This window comes from Alosa alosa, chromosome 18 (assembly GCF_017589495.1).
Source record: "Alosa alosa isolate M-15738 ecotype Scorff River chromosome 18, AALO_Geno_1.1, whole genome shotgun sequence".
Classification (NCBI taxonomy): Eukaryota; Metazoa; Chordata; class Actinopteri; order Clupeiformes; family Clupeidae; genus Alosa; species Alosa alosa.
The window spans coordinates 25,056,596-25,076,595 of record NC_063206.1 but is presented as its reverse complement, the minus strand read 5'-3'; the positions used below and the strand labels follow the sequence as shown (position 1 = coordinate 25,076,595).

The window sequence follows — 20,000 nt, the reverse complement described above, 5'->3', positions numbered from 1 at the left end:
ATCTAAAATATACCTATTACTATGAGGGCTGTTATACAATGCCATTAGAATAATGTTAGGCATATCTTAACATTATATTTCCCATGATAATGACTGGGAATAATAGTAGCGTGATAGCTTTCATATAGCAGAAAGCCCCAAATACAATTTTACACACTGCTCGCGAAGTGCTTGTTGCTAAAATAATTATTAGGATTAGCTTAATGTATTTTTACATTTGCCGTAGTATTGTCGATGGGTTTAATAACACATCAAGGGGGTCCTTGGCCAGAACCTAATGGTATTTGGGGGGCCTTGTCGTGGAAAAGTTTGGGAACCCCTGATTTAGACCTATGCCAATGTATTTTCCACACAACTTTCACATACAACACAAACTCTTTTTGCTGATAACTTTTTAAGACTGCTTTTAGACTGATAGCAATAATTTTATGGTTAAAATGAATAATAATTTAATTTCTAGACTAGTTTCAGTTGGCCATGTGGCCCTTCTTGGTTTAAAACAAAAACACCCTCCCCTCCCCCAATGAAATGCTAATGTACTGGTTCTAAGGGCTATCAGGTCCACAAGACAAAGGATGTTACCTTGGTATAATGTATCCATGTGTCATGAAATGTAAATATATTCATGTTTGGTATCATTGTGATAGTCTCAGTACAAGGATTGTAATGATTTGATTGTGAGAATGTTTGGAACATTCTATAAGTGATATTTCTGATATATAAGATATCTCTCCTCATGCTATTCAGATAGGTGTGAAGTTGGTGTGAGTAGGTGTGTCTGATGCCAAGTGGAGAACCAATCACGTGGGATTGTTTTGCCGCCATTTTTTTCCTTTGTTTAACCCATACAAAAGTAACTAAACTGCAATGTTTGTCAGAAGAAGACTAAGATTAGAAGGATGGAGAACTGAAGAGAGGGAGAGGTTGGCTACAGGCCAACCTAGGCCCTAGAGGCCTAGGCTACATAGACCATAGACCATTTTTTGTACCCTCTCTGCTTGTAACAGAATAAACCTGATTCCTGAGTTTTTCCTGAAGTTTGCCAGTCTAAGATTAATATTAAGTAATTATTCACACCAATTACTTTCAAGACAGAATTGGTTGATTGGTCAGTTAAATTGTTCCTTTTATGTCATCGTCTAACTCATTTGACCTGGGCTGTAACGGGTCGACAAAGGGGCCTTAACAGCGGGGATAGGTGAGGCCATTGGTTATGTAAGAAATCTAGCTGTCATCATCATGTCATGTCATCGGTATTAGTGACGGACAGTATTCTATCTTCTGCTGTGTACCATTCACAGCTTTCAACCATAGCTCTGACCAAGTATTCTGAATACTTCACTGCCGTTATTTCAGTTGCAAATGGTGCAGAAAAGAATATCATTCCAAATGTTTTCTATATGAGATGTTGTATCTTCTACAGCGTATTTTGATAAAGTCTCTGGCTGTGGCCTGTATGTCTGTCTATTTCTCTTTTGCTTTTAAGCGTGTCTAAGGATCACCAGCTCTTCTTCATTCTGTTATTATATTGTAATTATGTATTTCCCTAAATTATTATTGAAATATTTTTCATTAGTGGTCATGCACCAGATATTATGCTTAAAGTTGCCATGGTCTGCCAAGGTATGTGATGTATTTTAGGTTTGTAAAGTTACCATAATACTGCTCAGAATTTCAATAAATACAACCTATTATGACCTTGTTTCATGTCTTAGATCAGTTACAAAAATCGCTGGCTAACAAGTGCCTTTACAAATCATCTGAGAATATGTGGGTGAAGGTCTGTCACATGCAAGCAAGTGAGCAAGAGATTTTTGAAATATGTGAGCAAATATTGCAGATGAATCTTACTGCCAACTTTAGTAGTCATTATCCAAAAGTGTTTACGTCTCGAAAGGTTGCTGACACCACCCGTAAGAATTGAGTTGACACAGAAATGCAGAATAACAAAACACACACACACACACACACACACGGGCTGGGATCTCATTTTCAAACTGAAAACAGAAAACTGAACACAACTCAAAACAAAAGTTTTTATACTGGATACCCATGTCTGTACACATAGTGCTAAAGTTGATGAATAGAAATCATACTTGCCATACTTGTACAATACATGTATGATAAATCCGTAGTAAAATGCTTGCATCATCTCATACTAAAATGACATAATGCCCTTCAATATGCATTTTGTTCTATGTAATAAACTGTATATGAAGGGGGTATTAACATGTTCAAACATTGCTCACCTTGCAGTACTAAGTAAATATCCTAAAACCAAAATGGATGTGAAAAGAATCATGAGATACTTTTGCTGACAATCTCATTGACTGTCAACAACAAACTTTTCGAAAACTAGCCACAATCAGAGGAAGCTAAAACGACAGATGGACATCCCCTGTCCGCAGCCAATCTTTACTGCTTTGCTTTACGCATGACATTGTCTGTGGATCATGTTGAGGTTTTGCCCTGTGCAGACTTACTTTCACACACCACTGCGTTCACTTCATAATTTTAGTCATTGTTGTGTAGTTTTCAAAGTGATGCACGACAAAAAAAAACCTGACCCCACCCAGACGGTGTAGGCGGGACGTAGTTGCGCCTCAAGACACGCAGGGACGCTGAGGAAAGCAGACGCAGTGAATCTCTCTAAGGAGATGGACTATTTCATCGGCACGAAACAAAGACTAATACACTTGTGACTACGATGTACATGAGATGGCTGGTTCCACGGAGAACTTAGCCTAAGAACATTTCTTTCACGTTTGGAAACAGTACTGGAAACTTTCTGGACTTAACGGTCGCAGGCTTTTTGCTTCTCACACGTAGTCAGACGGGTCGGAATTGTTTTGTTTTTCGTTGTCTTGTCAGTTTCACGGCTGTCATGATCCCTAAAAACATTTGACCCAGTTGACCATGTCACATTTGCATAGGTAAGTGCATGAAATGTTAACCTTTCTCGATTTGTTAGAACTTAAAACAATGTTTAGTTTCTTACCAAAATGCCGAGGTGCGCTCGCTACAGATAGCCCAGTCATATTCACCGGTAGCGTTACGCTTCTACGCTGTGATTAGAGAAAGCGAACTGGTTGCACGCGTTTTGCACAAAACATACAAAGGCTGTAGCCTACACTTAGTAAACAAAACACCAAGATAACTCCAATGGAAACCGCAAGATGTTATTGAATATTTTCTCGAATACAATACGAATCGAGCTACGAAGTTATTTAGATTGGTCATTATGTCGTGCAAAAGCAGGATACACACGTAATGTTGATGTTACAAACGCCTTATATTTAATCAATTTTTAATCCGTTTCGGTCCCTGATCTTACTGTTGCTCCATCGCTTAGCCGTCGCGGAGGGGACGCAGCTACATCTTGTCTCGGCTACCCCGAGTGAGTTTATTTTGGAAACTCAGCTCGATGTCACCAACAGTATTGATATTATCTACACGAACGGCATATGCGAGAGGCAATAGACATGGAAGTCTGTACGTATTTATAATATGTAGACATAATAGAATATATACGTGCAACATAAAGACTTGGATAGGCTACAATAGTGCAGTTTTCGTCAATCAGCTTGCACCCGCGTGCGTAAATGTGGAGCCAAGTATTACCCAATGACAAGAAAAGTTGGAACGACCGTTTTTGCTCGAGTGTCAACTGCAGGTATTTCACTGACGCGCACGGGTTTGAGAGATACACTGTTTTCATATTCCTCTTCGTGCCATCCCGTTTCATTAGTCTCATTAGGTAGTGTACACTAAACTGTCACTTGGGGGCAGCACGGTGTCCGTAGACGAGCTAGAGGGAATTTCTTTGGATACATTTCGTTTGTCTTTTGCTCTGCCACTCAGCATAGCGGTGATCCAATCACATCAAACGCACGCCACACGTTTGGCCGTGGCGCTATGAATATTCTGACGCAGCTGTGAAGTTTTTCATAACAAAGCGGCTCTAACACACGAGCCTCTGAAAGCAATGTTGTTATAACCCGCACCCTGCTCTTGCTTTTAAAATGATTCCTTGGCTACCTTAAGTTACCGTCTGACATTTCAGTTACAGCTTTATACATTCATCATACAAAGTAAGTCGACCTATACGTTTTGTAAGCTGATACAGTGCACGGGTGATATTTGCCTTTATTGCGCGTTCACATTTCTTTGCGTAATTTGTTTTGACTGTTATTTCCAGTATTCCAGACAACATAGCTGTCAGTTTCCAGGGACGGCTATAATGTATTTAGTTAAGGCAACTGAAAGGGAACAACATTCGTTCACGTCGAAGGGAGAATTAGGAAGTAAACTTGGTTTAAACTGAGTTTATTTGTGACGCAGTTGTTAACAACGCTACGACTCAGCCATTCGACTTTTTCCCCTTTTTTCAAACAAGCTAGAATCAGCTCTGCGGAACAATGAGAGCCGAGGAACTGACTCGGTAAAATTCGCACGAGGAAAAAAAAAACTTGAGGAAAACTCACTTGGATTTCTACATCAAAACCACGTGGATTTGTTGTGTTTAAACGCGGAAACATTTTACATACTAGTTTATGACTGTCGAAAATCTAACAAAACATACAGAGAGCAGTCGGGATCGCCACTCTTGAATTGGTTAATATCAGCTTCCTAATTTTATGGCTGAATTCAGACGTCCATGCGATGGTTCTAGTCTGTATGGTGATTAATATGAAGATGAATGTTAAAATACCCAGGCGCCTTCAAAGTAAACTGCGTAACAATCCACTGTATTTATCCTGCAGAGGACAGGACCGTCACCGGGCGAATGGCCCAACCACCGTAGTTGAGCGAGAGAGCAGCGGAGAGACTCATCCGGTGGATGAAGCAGACTCTAAACCCCAGCATTTTGACAGACCTCGGCTGATTGAGAGGGACCAGTGCCGATCTGAACCAACCATGTCTCAAAATTCCCATGGTCACCGAACAGTGTCCAACTCTTCCAGTGGATATGTTTCGTCTGATTCTGTACCAAGCTCCCCACTGACGCCGTCCTGTAGGCCGAACAAGTCGACACAAACGCCAAGTCTGTCTAGTCAAGTCATTACTCATGCTATGCACAGCTTGTCTCAAACTCAACACAGTGGTCCGAGTCATGGTAAGCACCCCCTGGCTGGCGGTTGTCTTGCATGCACGTGTACAAATGTATTGCGTCACTGTGCCTCGTCAAGGTCCACTCTCACCTTTGAGGATCTGGTATCACAAGCCTTCCTTTAAGATGCGAAGCCGGTATGAACTGTGTAATGCAGTCCTGTCGATGACTGGCAGCTTTAGTAGCATTTGGTCTCTTCACCATGCTCTACCTCCGCGTGTTTTCTGCATGACGTCTATGCATGTATAGTGCACTTTAAACGCCCTCTTTGACGGGGCAATGAACATCACACCTGAAAAATCACCGAATATCCACAGTAGCCTTCGCCTATATACAGTCACGTCCATGTACAAAAGTTCTGTGTTTTTCCATTTATTTAACCAGACCCGGTTTATCTGGATGTGGGAGGGGGTGGAGGATACCTTTTTTTTTTTAACCATTCTCAACCCTCTCCCCGAACTTTAAACAAAATGACCACCAGGCATGTGTATCAGTGTGGTCTGTGGGCATGATAGAGGGAACCTATTTGCTTGTTTCATTTAAATACAATCTTTTGTATGATGGGGCCCTAAAGCAGGGGGCTTAGTAGATGCTACCACTCCAGTCAAAATAGAGTGCTGTGGCTTTTGTGTGCCCTAGACAGCGTTCCAGCTCTGGCCATTTTCCTATGGAGAGCTAAATAGATAGAAGGGAGAGATCTCCTCGCTATCTCCTACTGAAATCACCCGCTACAGTGTTTCACGTGCATCATTTCACAAAGGCTTTTCTTAATGGCTTAAAAACAACAATAACTTATCTGATCTCAGCCAGGTTGGGTTGGTTGCGCAACTGAAGTTTTGTGTGTTTGGAAGTGCTTCAGATTTCAGAGCACACAAGACACACACACACACACATTTGAAATCCTTTTTTAAAAAAGATGAGATCCTGTATTAGACATCCTAATTTATTCAAACAATCAAAAATATATGGTTATAAGAAGAAAAACATTGATAGGCCATTTCCTTAATTGCTTTGTAAGTCTGTGCCAAATAAGTAATTGACACATTTGTAGTAATTATGGTGTTATAAACATTTATTGGTCAAAGTAAGTTGGGCAAGATATTGTGATAGTGTTTGAGTAATAATGAGAATGAAATTGATAATATACTATACGACAGTCCAGAGGACAATCTGCCTTGTGGTCATATTATGATTGGGTTTGAGAACTAGCAGAATGTATTGAGTCATTACAAGAGATCAGCGCAAGTTCAGCCAGACTGGCTTTCTGCTATTAGCTATAAACCCAGAATGTGTTCTCTAAATGATTCAAAATTCAGTCCCATACTCTAAATGCTCTCGCTTGTTTTCATGACAAAACACTTGGACCAGAACGCCCTGAGAAGAGTTTGTAGTAAACTGCATGCCTGCATGTTCACATCACCCTCGTGCAGGGGCGCTGCTAGATAATTTGGGCCCTATGATAGACAATAATTCTGGGCCCCCTGATAATATATAATATTATTGGGGGGGCTCTCTGGGGGGGCCCTGTCAGTGCTGGGCCCTAGAATCATCCTAACACCACCACCCCACCCCCACAGCGGCGTCCCTGCCCTTGTGGACCTACCCGCCTCTCACCTCTTTTAGTGACTCATAGGAGGCCCCATCCAAACATGTTTGTGTAAAAGGATGCTGAAGTTTATATCAAATTCTGTGTTATATTTATTGTGTCTGTGTTTTTTTTGTCTACCCTCATGTCCTCTGCAGAGCTATGGTCTGTCCCCCTGCCCCTCTGTAGAGCCCACCTGACAGCAACGAGTGTGGGTGATATGCAACCGGAGGAGATAGCTCAGGAGCTGCGGCGCATCGGCGATGAATTCGACCACCTGTACTTTCGTGGGGTGAGTACTGTAAGCCAGGTTGTCAGAGATGCGAGAAATGACTGTTGACAGCCCTGCAGAGAAACCAGAGGATTAAGTCAGGATGGTGATGAAATGTTTCACAGTATGGAGCAACGTCTGCTTACCTATGACCAAGGGAATTTCTTTTTTTTTTTTCTTCTTTTTTTTGAAAGAAAGAAAAAAAGAAAAGGAAACTGTCACAGTTTTACTGTTTCCAGCCAGGTGCTATCATGTCTTTGATCTGCAGTTTAATATTTACATGTTTTCCTCATTATATTCACACTTCAAGAGAAGACGGCAACATGCAGGATGCAAAACTGTTTGCATATATTTTATAATGGAAAGATACCGCTGTAATGGATGTGCATACTGTTAAAACAGGAGCAGACTTTCTTTCTTGGATTTACTTTGGCAGTTTCCTTACGTTGCATCACTTTATTTACAGTCAGGATTAAAGACTACTCCCTATCAACATACTGAAGATAAGGTGCCCTGTGTACTACAGTGTAGACTTTTCTCTGGACTGAGGAGTTTTATCTTTTGCCTTCTCTGTTCCTCACCACTGCCTGACAATGGCATAGAGGTTGATTATGCCACCATTACTATGTAGGAAGCACCGTCCTTGTCAGTGGTCTAGTTCAGCACAAGGCTGTTCTCAGATCAGATAGTGAAGGAGTCCTCAGCCACCCCCTCCTTCCCCTAACTGAAAAGTGTGGTTAGCCTGGTTTGGTTTAGTGCTGGTTGTTAGCACGGGTTTGTTTCTGAGTCCGTCAGCTCTTAAAGTTGGCTGGCTTTTTGTGGCCATGTTGTGGATTTTACACCATCTTTAGGGTGTAAAAAAACGTACAACCGCCTGTAGGGAGCATACGATGTCACCAATGGGCTGTACTACGAAGTGAGGTGACTGGCTAACTCGGGTAACTTTGGGAGTAACCACTGACCCCTAAAAGGACACTGCACTGAGCAGCTGTTGTTTCCAAAGAGATCTGTTGTTTGGAGGTCAGCGCGGTTATTCCTGAATTTACATGGGTAAACCAGTAACCTCACTTCGTAGTATAGCCCTCAAGTCTATCAGGAAAATGTGACCCAGCTCAAACTTTTTCAGAGCAGAAGGAATAAGACTGGAGATTATAAGAGGAGGAGAGAGAGAGAGAGATGTTTCTCAAGCAAGTCTTGAACAAGTTCTCAAGCCATCTTTCTCAATTGTACTCTCTTCCCTGTTGAAAATGGACTACATTCTGAATTTAAAGTATGTGTGCCCACGTAGGGTCCAGAGAAGACACACAATGTGTCCGTCTGTGAGTGATTGTGCATTTCATTTCCTATTTCTCCAGGAAGCATGTGTGTTCTGACAATAACCAAATTACAACCAGAACATTCTGGATGACCCGTTGGTTCAAATCTTTCTGTTGGACGTTCTGCATTTAGCTGGTGGAATGGAGGTTTGGAGTTTGGAAGACCAAATGTTAGTACGGAATCTCAGGGAGTAGAGCTTCCTCAAATGCCTAAGCTTCAAGTCATATACGGATGTTTATCTGGTGCATGCACACACCCCAACAATAGTATTTTTTTTTTCGTAAGAGTCGTACCCCACATTGAGCTGCCTCTAGTTTCCCCCTCTGTCCAGTAGTTTCCCCCTCTGTTGTCCACATGTGTGCATGACGAAGCCCTGCAGCCATGCCTGGGGCCAGTGACACACTGCTGGGATGGACTCTCTCGGTCGGACTCCCCACAGCTCTGCACTCCAGCTTAGACCGCAAGCGTTTCAGTGTGTCAGTGGCAAAGAGAAAAAATAAAGAAGAGACTGAAAAAATGAGAGAGAGAAAGAGAGATTAAGAGATTGCAGAAGGCTGAACGGAGACCAAGTAGATGTGGGATGAGTGAGTAAGAGACTGTGGACTGAGTGTGTTTGTGCGTGTGTGAGTGTGTGTGTGTGTGTGTGTAGCAGCACAGGAAGCGAGTCATCGAAGAGCCAAGAGACACACATACACACACACACACACAAAGGCCTGGTGTCTGTTTCCTCCATTCTGTGTCACTGCTAACAAGCACTACTACACGTGTGGCGGCAGGGTAAGGAGGCGGACCAGGTGGTCAGAGCAGGAGTTGGGAGGGTTGGGGTGGGATGGGTAGCAGGGGGTAGGAGAAGGTTAGCGGTAGCGTAGCATCCTGCCTGCCGGCCGGCCAATGACAGACGTCTGCGGGGCTACGTGACTGTGCCTGGCTTCACGCCGGCTTCATTATGTTTACCCTGTGGTTAGACTCTGGGCTGTAATTATCCAACTGGCCCGCCTCTCCAGCGCCATGGAGACACACTCTGGCCTTAGCCGCCCCGCTCTTTGTCATTATCTCCGGGGGTCAGTCAGTCTGCACACAGGTTCCAAGGGCCGCTAGGCTAGCTACTGCCGCTGTCGCTTTTCGGCTGCTGTTGACACTGCTGCTGCCGCTTGTCTTTGACAGAAACAGACCATCAGGATGCCCTGCTTTGTGTCCATCACCACTGCTGCTGCCATCAGTGTTTCTCTGCGATTGGGCCCTTAGGATGCCATGCTTTCCTCCTGCTGTCTTTTTTTTTTTGATTCACTTTGTGCACTTGGTATAGCATTTAGTTTATGAACTCTGGCTTCTGGGAAGGACTTGCAGGTGCACAGTGGATTTGCATGCGGGCGGCTGGCATACTTTGGATTTGTGTGGGTGTGTGTGGGTGTGTGTGTGTGTGTGGGTGTGTGTGTGTGTGTGTGTGTGTGTGTGTGTGTGTGGGTGTGTGTTATTAATCCCTTCCCCTTCCTCTCCCTACCCTTAACACTGGTGACTGTATCAGAGGAAATTCCCGCTGTGGGCTCTGGTAGCGGGAATTAGTGGACAGCGGCTGTTGAGAGGCTAACGCTAGCCAGTGACCGAGTGAGTGAGCGAGGGAGCGATCGGGTGGATAATGCAGAGCAGATGTGAGGCTTCGGGGGAAGAGGTTATTATTCTAAAGTAGGCAACCTCTCTGGTTTATCATTGAGGTGAGCCCATAATGCACGAGTTAAAAAACATGACTCCCATCTCACTGTTTACCGCAAACGCTAACGACGTCCTTGTAGCATAATGCAAAAGCCATCAAATGCTCCACGGAGACAAATAGTAGGCCTACGCTTCCACATTTAGGTTACTACCCCCATTAACCCTAGACTAGAGTACTGGCTTTCTCTGGTGATCTGTAAACAAAAACCCATTTGAATAATTGAATCATTTTTTTACAGGTCTTGTTTATACCCACATACTTATCTCTAAACATTATACTTTAATGGTTAAGATTTCAGTACAGTGCTTAAAACTATATTGACGCCGCCATCTGACACATTTTGAAGACAGAGCTAGTAGCACCCCCATATATAAACCCATCACTAGTGTTTGGTGTTACTTCTACAGTACTTAACAGAGACCAGCATTTTACCCTCTATTTACTTGACAGGCTGTTTAAAAAAGATGACAAAATGAGAAACAACTGAGATTCCCTATCTATATAAAATGATCTGTGTGCATGGTTGGTGTGTGAGTGTGAGTGTTTTAATAGATTCTGAAGCCATCTGTTTGTGTGTGTGTGTGTGTGTTTTCACAAGTGAGCTCGCTTCACAGCTGCATAACTCTTTTAGGTAAAGTGAGAGCCCAGGCACAGTTGAGTTGTATCGCGTTAGTTCTCTGCCTTTCTCTGGCAGCTCTGCACAGACATCTGCAAACATATTAGCAAGTTAGTGAAATTGCATGTCATCTACGCCAAATTTTGGGCCGTGCTCCCAGTTCGCGAGGATTGTTTTTCAGCGCCCTGGCCCTGTAAGTTGTGGCTTTCTGTTTGGCTTGCATGTGGTCTTATAGATTTTCACTGTTCTCACACGCACAGGCAGAGTCAGTGTTCCATTGAGATGACTCAGGCTCTGTCTGACGTCCTAGTGTCACGCCTTAGAAGACAGTCACATTCAGAAGTGGAAAAAAGAGAAGCGTTTGACTAATTTCTCAATGTGACTGAGATTTGGTGTTGTAGATAATGTTTTGCTAAATGAGCGTGTGTGTGTTTCAGTATGCAGACTGCCGTAAGCACAGCAGCTTTGCGTGCGTAAAGAGGAGTTGGTGGAGTTCTTTAGGACTGGTGCAGGTCTCAAGCACAAAAGAGTTCCAGCTACTCAGGGACTACATGGGCTGAAGCTAATTGCATTTCATTAAACGGACCATTTCCCCTGTCATTCTACTCTTTTTCTCTATCGAAACATCTCTCTTCTATGGACCCTTTCAAGAGAGTTCCATTATCAGCATCATAGTTGGCCCCACAAGACTTCCTTTTTAACATTCCATATGTTATCTTAATGCAGAGGAAGTAGATTGGGGCCCAAATAGAACGTTCAAGCATTGTTTTTGTTTACCTTGTTGAAAGGGTCCATAGCAGTGCATGCCCAGAGCACTCTGTCAGAGGTTGTGAGGGTCAGTGTGCAACACCCCACACAAAGCAGCTTGCGTCTTTGTTTTAATTCTACCTAATGTAATAACTTGTTCCCATTAGCAGGGTGGGGCTAGTGCTCCAGGTCGCTCTCACTGGAGTGGTCAAGCTTTTCCTGTAAAAAAATCCCACTTCCTGCTCACCCGTTTCCTCCAAGCGGACAGCAACACAATTTTGACGGCGTACGTTGTGATTTTTGGCACAACCTTTCACCATTCATCGGGGAAGAGTGGTTGCCCTTTCCTCTTCATTTGTTTACAGAAAAGCGTCCAGCACGTTAGCAAGGGCTAATTCATGCCATGCGCTCAGTACATTGGTGTCCTTATTATTTCCCCTCAAGACGACTTTCAAGTCCTCACACACCTGTCAGCGAGGTGGAAGTAGCGTGAGGGCGTTTACCTGCTCTTTTTGTTGACTTTGTTTTGTTATTGTTGTCTCTTTGTGTCCGTCTCCTAAGTAGAGCCAGCTTAATCCTGGCAGTCAGAGATGGTAATCAAGTGGTGGTGGTGGTGGAGGGAGTTTGGATGGGGGGAGGGGGGCAGTGCATTGTGTGTGTGTGTGTGTTTGTGCTTGTGTTTTTTTCTTTCTCGCTCTACTCTTTATTTTTCTGAAGGGGAAGTGTGTGTGTTTGTGTCTGTGTGTGTGTGTTTTCTCTTTCTCGTTCCACTCTTTTTATTTTCTGAAGGGGAAGTGTGTGTGTGTGTGTGTGTGTTTTTGGAGTGGGTTTCCTCGCACGCCTCCTGCCAAGAGCCCCATGGGGACGTGCCCATGCGCTTATCGCAGTGGCTCCTTTTGTGCCAGTGCAGCGAGTGTGAGTGTATGCTGGCGGCCTAGGGCAGGCAAGGCACAGCATGCCGTGGCGAGCCAAAACAGACACCTGCTCCGGCCTCACGCCGCTGCCAAGTCTGCCGAGGTCCCGGCTCTTAGATCACCACCACCTCGCCGGCCCACCTACCCGAGACCGCACTGACCTCCCCCAAATAAAAAGAGGAAATGCCTTAAAAAAGGACAAATCTTTTTCGCAAAGCTTTCTGCAAGTCCATACAAAGTCCATTGGAGTGAATATACAGTATATACTGTGTATATAATATACAATGGTTTGGATCTATCCTTTGGGTCCACATTTAAGTACTGTACTACTCACTAAAGACTAGCCAATGCTACAATCTTTGTGGGATCTAGCTTGTGTTCATTGTTTATGTTGGGGCTCATTGAAGCACTTAGCAAAAGTTACCTCGTCAGCAATTTGGTGGGAGTAATTTCAAGCCCAGCAGCGATTTGCTTTCTCGTCTGCCTACTTCCACATGAGCCCAGCTGCCTCTGTAAATAAATAAAAAAACAAGCCTTCCTGTTAGCCTGCGGTTTATGTTATCTCATCATTAACCCCTCCAATCTTTGTTTTCCGCTTGCTAGGCTCCTGCAGGTGGGAATGGACAGGCCGTCCTCGCCCGGTTACGGCAGCAGATCCCCGACGGGCCCGGCGTAATGCTCTTCCTGGGCCTTCTGATTGGACGGCTCTTTCAGTACATCATGAGGAGGAGATGACTGATTGGACAGTTGGGAAACTTAGCAGACCCCGTAGCATCTGAACTTTGTACAGTGTACTTATTGTAAATATGACCAGCGCGCATTCGCCACGTGCAGTTGCTGTCTCTCTCTGCCTTCCTGTATAATGGCTGTGGAACTCCTGTACAGTTGGACTTGGTTTTGGGTTCTGGTGTGATGAGCTCAACCAGATCAGAGATTGAAGATTGGGATATTAGCGGAACCAAGGAGAGCATTTGTTTTTGTTTGTTTGTTTGTTTCTGTAAATCTGCAGCACACGGATATTTTTCATCTTTGTTTTTTGAAATAGAGAGTTTCCTGCATGACTATGGAAAGCTGAGCCGAAAACGGATAGCCTGGACTGACCAGGGCCTAAGCCCTGTGACGGAGATAAACATTTCTCCTCTTCATCCTCTTTGGTTTTCTTTTTCTTTCTTTTTTTGTTGTTCCACTTTATATCTATTTATTTGTACATTTCTGTATAGATGTCATTTCTTATTTCTTATGTTGAAGTGGTTATTAGGCAGCATGGCAGTATATCTCAGACATTCCTGCAAAGGCCGTGCCGGCTCGCTAGCGTGGTCCTCTTGGTCTCAAATGTGGCACTTCCGTTTTTTGTGTGTTGATATTGCAAAATGAATTTTTGTCCACATGTATTTTTTTAAAAAAAAAACATTATGACTCAATTTTACAGATAATTGCTGTGTAGAATACTGTTCCGATTTAAAAGTGAATGCTTTTATGCATGATTTGTGGAAAAGAAAGAAAAATGACATCTGATTGGCTGGGGGAAAAAAAGAACTGATACTGGTCTTAAGCTTTCCTTGTTCATGACGCACCAAAACATCAATCACCTCACTGTTGTAACCTTTGGCAGGCCTGGGCCTTCAGATGCGTGTTAATTTTCCAGCACAACATTAGTGTTGGCCTGGTAGGCTTGTTCACTGGAGTGCCAGGTCATTTAAAGATCATCTAACACAAGACTCTGTCACAGGGGAGAGCAGCTTTGTCAATGAAAAACCACCGAATGAACTGGAGCCAGGATAACAGGGTTTCAAAGGCAGGTTGTTGTTTTTTACACTGACTCTACCACAATATTGAGGTACGTGTACATCTGATACAGGGACTATAACCACCCGACCTGTTAGTGTCCACTCAAGTGTTTTGGCTTCAAGACTGTTTTTGTGTAGCCGTGGCTAATAAGGATATGTGTGTGAATGGTGGAAAGACATGGAGTTCTTCAGGGCATTGTACTTGTTACTTTGGTGTGTGCCATCTTTTGTGGGTTTCACCCAATTTATATTGTTAAATCAAGCAGTCATACTTCCCATAATGCAATACGTCTCCTCAAAGAGCAAGCTTTTGTCAGCAGCTGGTCTATTGCAAAGCACGCTTTTATAACCGTTTTGTGGGACAGTTAAAAGCTTGGAGTAGATTCAGGAGCTGAAATGAATAGTACTAGGAATTTTAAAGCCAAAAAGTCATCGCTTACAGAAGTGACCTCTGAGAAAGGAAGCCAACAGTAACGCATCAACGTTTTGATATGATTGTGTGGTGGACTCACTTTTCATTCCTCTCGCCACACCTAGGCGTAAGGGTGTGAGTGACAACAGTCAAAACAGTACACTCTTCAGCAGACAACCTCATGTTTTTGCACCTCTTTGAAACAAATCAACTCAGTGCCAAAGACCACCACTGAGTCTTTCAATCAGTGAATGAGACCAAAGATCCTCTTTTGTACTGTATCTAAGTCACACTTTGTGAGCAGCATTGTGAAAGAAAACCTGTGAGCAAATTTTAAAAAAAAACGAGTGAACGTGAGAGCTTGGTTGTCGTGTTTTGATTACTATGCATTGCGTGTTTATGTTTATAACGGTATATTACTTCCCCTCGCAGTTGGCTGGTCACGCCGGGAGCTCCAGTATTTTACCTGTAATTTTGTTCCATTAGCCTTATTGTACACACTTTTACTGTATAGCCTTTTATTTCAGAACAACTCTTCTCGCATCAGCGGGGGCCATCTTTTAGACAGACTCCATATTTCAGCATGGTCAGGACATTTGCAATGGGAGCCTGCAGAAGCTGACCTATGTCCACCTCACGGGACCCAGTTCAAATGTAGCATTCATTTTTTTTCTCCAGTTTTTTTTAAAAAGTATTTTGTATTTTGCACTGAAAATTTGCTATGCTTTCATAATAAATGTGCAATACTGCTGTAAATAAATATGGCTGCCAGCGACTCTTTTCTTAATGATGTGCTAGTTTATCAAACTTTGACTTGGAAATGTTTCCAAGTAGAACTCCTTTATTTTAAAAAAGAAAAATGTTGCTAAATATATGAATGGTCATTATTAGGGAATGATTTGGAATATTAATGATTATTTGAGAGTGACGCAGTGACTTCATCAGAGTGCAGTTCTTACAAATTGTGCTATTTCGTGGAAATCGTGAGTCATCATAGACATGAACAAACACAGACATGTGACTGCTGTGTGTGGTTGTAATACTATCACTAATCACAGCCATTTAAAGCATCTGGTTAACACTTTTCTCATGATATATGAATTTAACTTTCATTTGAACTACTTGACTGAGATTTTCTTTTTAATAAGAAGGGAATCTGTGAGGATCAAGGATCTGTGAAGAAAATGTGAATAATTCCAAAATCTGTCAGATGATTATTTATGTGAGATGTTTTATAAGTTTCACTGCTCAATGCCATGTTATAAATGCTCCTTGTGAAGATTAATAGAAAGTTGTCTGTTTATCAAAGCCACTGCTTACCCTTAACCACTTACACTACCTTTAAAGGATTTCCAGGTCCCAGTAAAAATTCTGTTTTTGACATATGAAGGGATATATATCTATATATATATATATATATACATGTCCGCTTTTAAGTGCAGAGATAAGACAATGTCTGAAACACATATAACCATACAATAAGGAAGTATAAGTCATGTGGGGCATAAGTCACGCGCATCATATAGTAATAATACACAATACTGAACTCATGCAAAGTACAGCTCTCGCATGGGTCTTGCTCTCAGCTAGCATTGCTGCCATTTGAATATCTGTTCACTCTCTCTTCCTCATGCCGGCCAGGCGATCTGGGTGCATGTGCAGGACACGGAAAGTACGGTACCTTCCACGACTTGGCACAAACATGCTTACATAATTACATACCCTCACTTGAACAAATCACAGCTCCAAGCCTGTCCCAGTGACTTCACCACTCAGGAGTAAACATTTTAACTCTTCACAGGGTCATACTCTGTGACAAGCTGACACAGTGACTATCTGTGGATGTCATCTGTTACAAAAGTTGCTAATTCATAAACATAAAAACATGCCCCCACTTCAACCTCACACAGCTCCGAGCTGTGCTGGTCCAAGTGACATTTAAACTTTCTGTGAGTGGCACAGTGACTCTTTGTAGATTGCAGTTGTTACAGATTTTTTCGCCATTTCATGGAGGGTACATGTTAGTCATTGTAAGCAAAACAAACACAGATGTGTGTGGATTTACGCGTTATCCCCCTCAATCCCACTAACAGTAACACGACTGCAGCGTTACTAAGCATGACCATCTAGTGCAACAGGTTGAATCTTGTTCTATGGCAGATTGACCTTGGCCAATTCTCCCCCTGAAATGTACAGTGTTCATTTCCTAACTAAAAATTCAGAGCTATACAGATTAACGCATTATCCTCTCAATCCCACTGACAGTAACACGACTGCAGTGTTACTAAGCATGACCACTTAGTGCAACAGGTTGAATCTTGTTCCTCTGAAGTACAGTATAGTGATCATTTCCTAACAAGTAAATTCCTTTCATTTGAACAACTTATTTGATTTTAGTTGCATATATACATTAATTTTAGCATTTTTTAAATGTATTTATTTTTAGATTTTTCCCATTTCAGTAGGATCTCTGAACAAAATGTAATCATCTTAAACTACTAAAATTATTATTAATGAGATCAGATCAGATAAACTTTATTGTCCCCAGGAGGGAAATGAATCTTCAGCAACAAGTACCACTTACAGCTGCTTGCAATCAAGACGTACATTAGTGCAACAGAACAATGTGACACACTGATCACTAGTCCATGTCTCTGTGAGTTGTTTAGGCCATGGGGATGGAAAATCTGCCTCCCTCTGACTTATAGTCTGGTGCATTGCTGTCCAAGAAGGGGTTCAAACCCACGGCACACATCAGTAATGACTTACAGCTCTGTGTTAGGAGTTCTCAGTAACAGCTTTGGGGTGATGATACCTGAGTTTGACTGACAACAACAACAATGAGCGGACAGAAGGGATTAAGAATATCTAGGTTTATTGAATTCAACATGGAATTTTAGAACCTTACATTGTTGCGGAATAGAATCTTCGGTTAGAATGCTCAAAACTCCCCGGCTGAAGGGGTTAATTATGCATGTCAGCTCGTGCTAACAGAAGGAATTTACAGTCTGCAGCACTATTTGCAACTTTCTAGCAAGCTTAATCTGTTGTCTGTCTTATATATATAATCATTATTTTATTTTTATTTCATTTTGTTTCTTAATTAATATTATTTTGTCTTTATAGTGCTGTTTATATTACTTTTTTACATATATTGTATATATTGACTAATCTTGTGTCATAACATGTAAAGCACATTGAATGACCACTGTGTATGATAACGTGCTATACAAATAAATTTACATTTACATTTGCATTTTAATGCAGAGCTGTCAGAGAATCGTTCTATGATGGTGAGTCAATTGAGGTTGTTCTCCAAATCGCTCACACGGAAAGGAAGTTTTGTTTTACTGCTGTTTCTCCCGGAGTATTGTTCATCTCTATCTCTTGTCTTTTCTTCCTCTGATCTGACTCTTTATGAGTCACATGACACATGTCTGCCCAGAACACTTATCTGTCAGGAATGATTTGTATTTGCTGCTGACTGCTGTTGTTGTGATTATATGAATAATTAATTTGCAGAACAACTGCAGAAGCTGCGGTTATGTTATGCTTGGCCGTGTGTTTCTTGGAGTGCTACTAGCTGATACCACTGTCTGAATTACCACTGTGGGTTCAGACTTCTGCATAGCCCAGAGCAATGTGATCAGGATACTGTGGTTAAAGACCCCAGACTAATGTCTTCCTCTATTGGGCCCATTCAAAGGAGAGAGCCTCTATACAGTGGTCTGCATCTGGTGTTGATCTCTGCACACGTGCGGCATCAGCATTTGTTTCCTTCCATTTGTTTCTATGCAGTTGCTTTACCATAGCACACCTGTGTCATGCCCCAGTGCGTCTTGCTTTAAAATGCTCCACTAAACCACCTGCCCCAGGGATATATTTACGTGAAACCCTGTCAGAAATGTGCTATGTGAGGGGCAGGATCTCTGGGGAGGAACTGTACTGTATGTGGAACAACATAAGGGTATCTGTGTTAGTTGGTGTGGAGCCTGAGAGTCCATGAGCAGCCTGAGTGTGTATGTGTGTGTGCGTGTGTGCGTGTGTGTGTGTGTGTGTGTGTGTGTGTGTGTGTGTGTGTATGTGTGTATGTGTGTGTGTGTGTGTGTGTGTGTGTGTGTGTGTGTGTGTGTGTGTGTGTGTGTGTGTGTGTGTGTGGAGCATGAAAGTCCATGAGCAGCCTGAGTGGGGTGTGTGTGTGTGTGTGTGTGTGTGTGTGTGGAGCCTGAGTGTGTGTGTGTGTGGAGCATGAGAATCCATGAGCAGCCTGAGAGTGTGTGTGTGTGTGTGTGTGTGGAGCCTGAGTGTGTGTGTGTGTGTGTGTGTGTGTGTGTGTGTGTGTGTGTGTGTGTGTGTGTGTGTGTGTGTGTGTGTGGAGCATGAGAGTCCATGAGCAGCCTGAGTGTGTGTGAACTGAGCTGCATGTGTGTTAGTTGGTGTAGAGGAGACACACATAGACAGCATGAGTGTATGAGGTGCCTGTAGTGAAAGTTGAGGCATAAATGAGACAGTAGTTACATTAGTGCATATGAACTGAGGTGCATGTGGGGGATATAGCATCAGAGCATATGAACTGAGGTGCGTGTGGGGGAGTGAGGGGCCAGGGAAGGTGCCTGAGCAGAGAGTCATCTGAGGACAGGAGCTGGGCTCCTCTCAGGGCCCATGTGAGAGTCACAGTACAGAAGAAAAACTAAGGGTAGACTGAGAAATAAAGTTATGTGTGGTGTGTGTGTGGTGTGTGTGTGTGTGTGTGTGTGTGCTTTTTGGAGAGAGGAGGGGAGGGGCACTGATGTTGCATGTGCCTCTCCCACCCCCACACTGATGTTGCCTTAACTATATGTCACATGTGTCCCACATTCACTGGTATGTGTGTGTGTGTGTGTGTAAGCATAAGGGGCCGTGTAGCTCTGGAAACACTGAGGTGAGACGCGTTGCTTCTTAGCCTTTCATCTGACGGCATGTTTGAAGTGAGGCTCTGGAGCAGTTTCCATAGTAGGCAGGCGAGCATACAACGCAACGCAGGCAGTGGTATAATGTTTGCTCATGTGTGTGTTAGAGCGTGCGAGCCGGAGCTTGAGAGCGAACGAGGGCACAGGAGAGAGAGAGAGAGAGAGAGAGAGAGAGAGAGGGAGGGATGAGAAGGAGGAGGAGGAAGAAAGAAACGGAGGTTTCAACAGAAGTAGAACAGAGCCCAGGTTGTGAAAACACTGAGAACCCTTCCAGCAACCATCACCTTGGCAAGAGAGCACTCCGATTCTGATCACCAGATGGGCAGTTGGACACGCACACTCTTATAAAATTTCCATTTCAATGTCAGCTAACGTCAGCGAGCCAGACCTGACTGAGCACAACTGTGTCCATTGTTGAGGTCACTTGCATTCAAGTCAGTTTTGTTTCTGTTTAGCGCCACTGTCTATTTATTCGTCATCATTAACAATGAATGTTATTTGCCACATGCCACAAAGCAAAAACAAACTATTGGGGTTAATATGACAGAGGCAATCTGCTACATTTCAACTTACAAACACAC

General features: G+C 43.0%; 1 protein-coding gene across 2 annotated transcripts; it reads left to right on the top strand.

Annotated features, from left to right (window-relative positions):
- The first annotated feature begins 2,395 nt into the window (after positions 1-2,395).
- On the top strand, positions 2,396-15,230 carry bcl2l11 (BCL2 like 11). 2 transcript variants are annotated; one of them, XM_048269499.1, is made up of 4 exons: positions 2,396-2,933; positions 4,764-5,116; positions 6,854-6,987; positions 12,875-15,230. In XM_048269499.1, exons 1-4 carry the CDS (start codon positions 2,917-2,919, stop codon positions 13,004-13,006), a joined length of 636 nt encoding a protein of 211 aa, XP_048125456.1. In that variant the 5' UTR covers positions 2,396-2,916; the 3' UTR covers positions 13,007-15,230. The 2 variants fall into 2 exon arrangements, with proteins under 2 accessions (XP_048125456.1, XP_048125455.1); XM_048269498.1 differs by lacking the exon at positions 2,396-2,933 and having other exon boundaries at positions 4,625-5,116.
- The last annotated feature ends 4,770 nt before the right edge of the window (positions 15,231-20,000 follow it).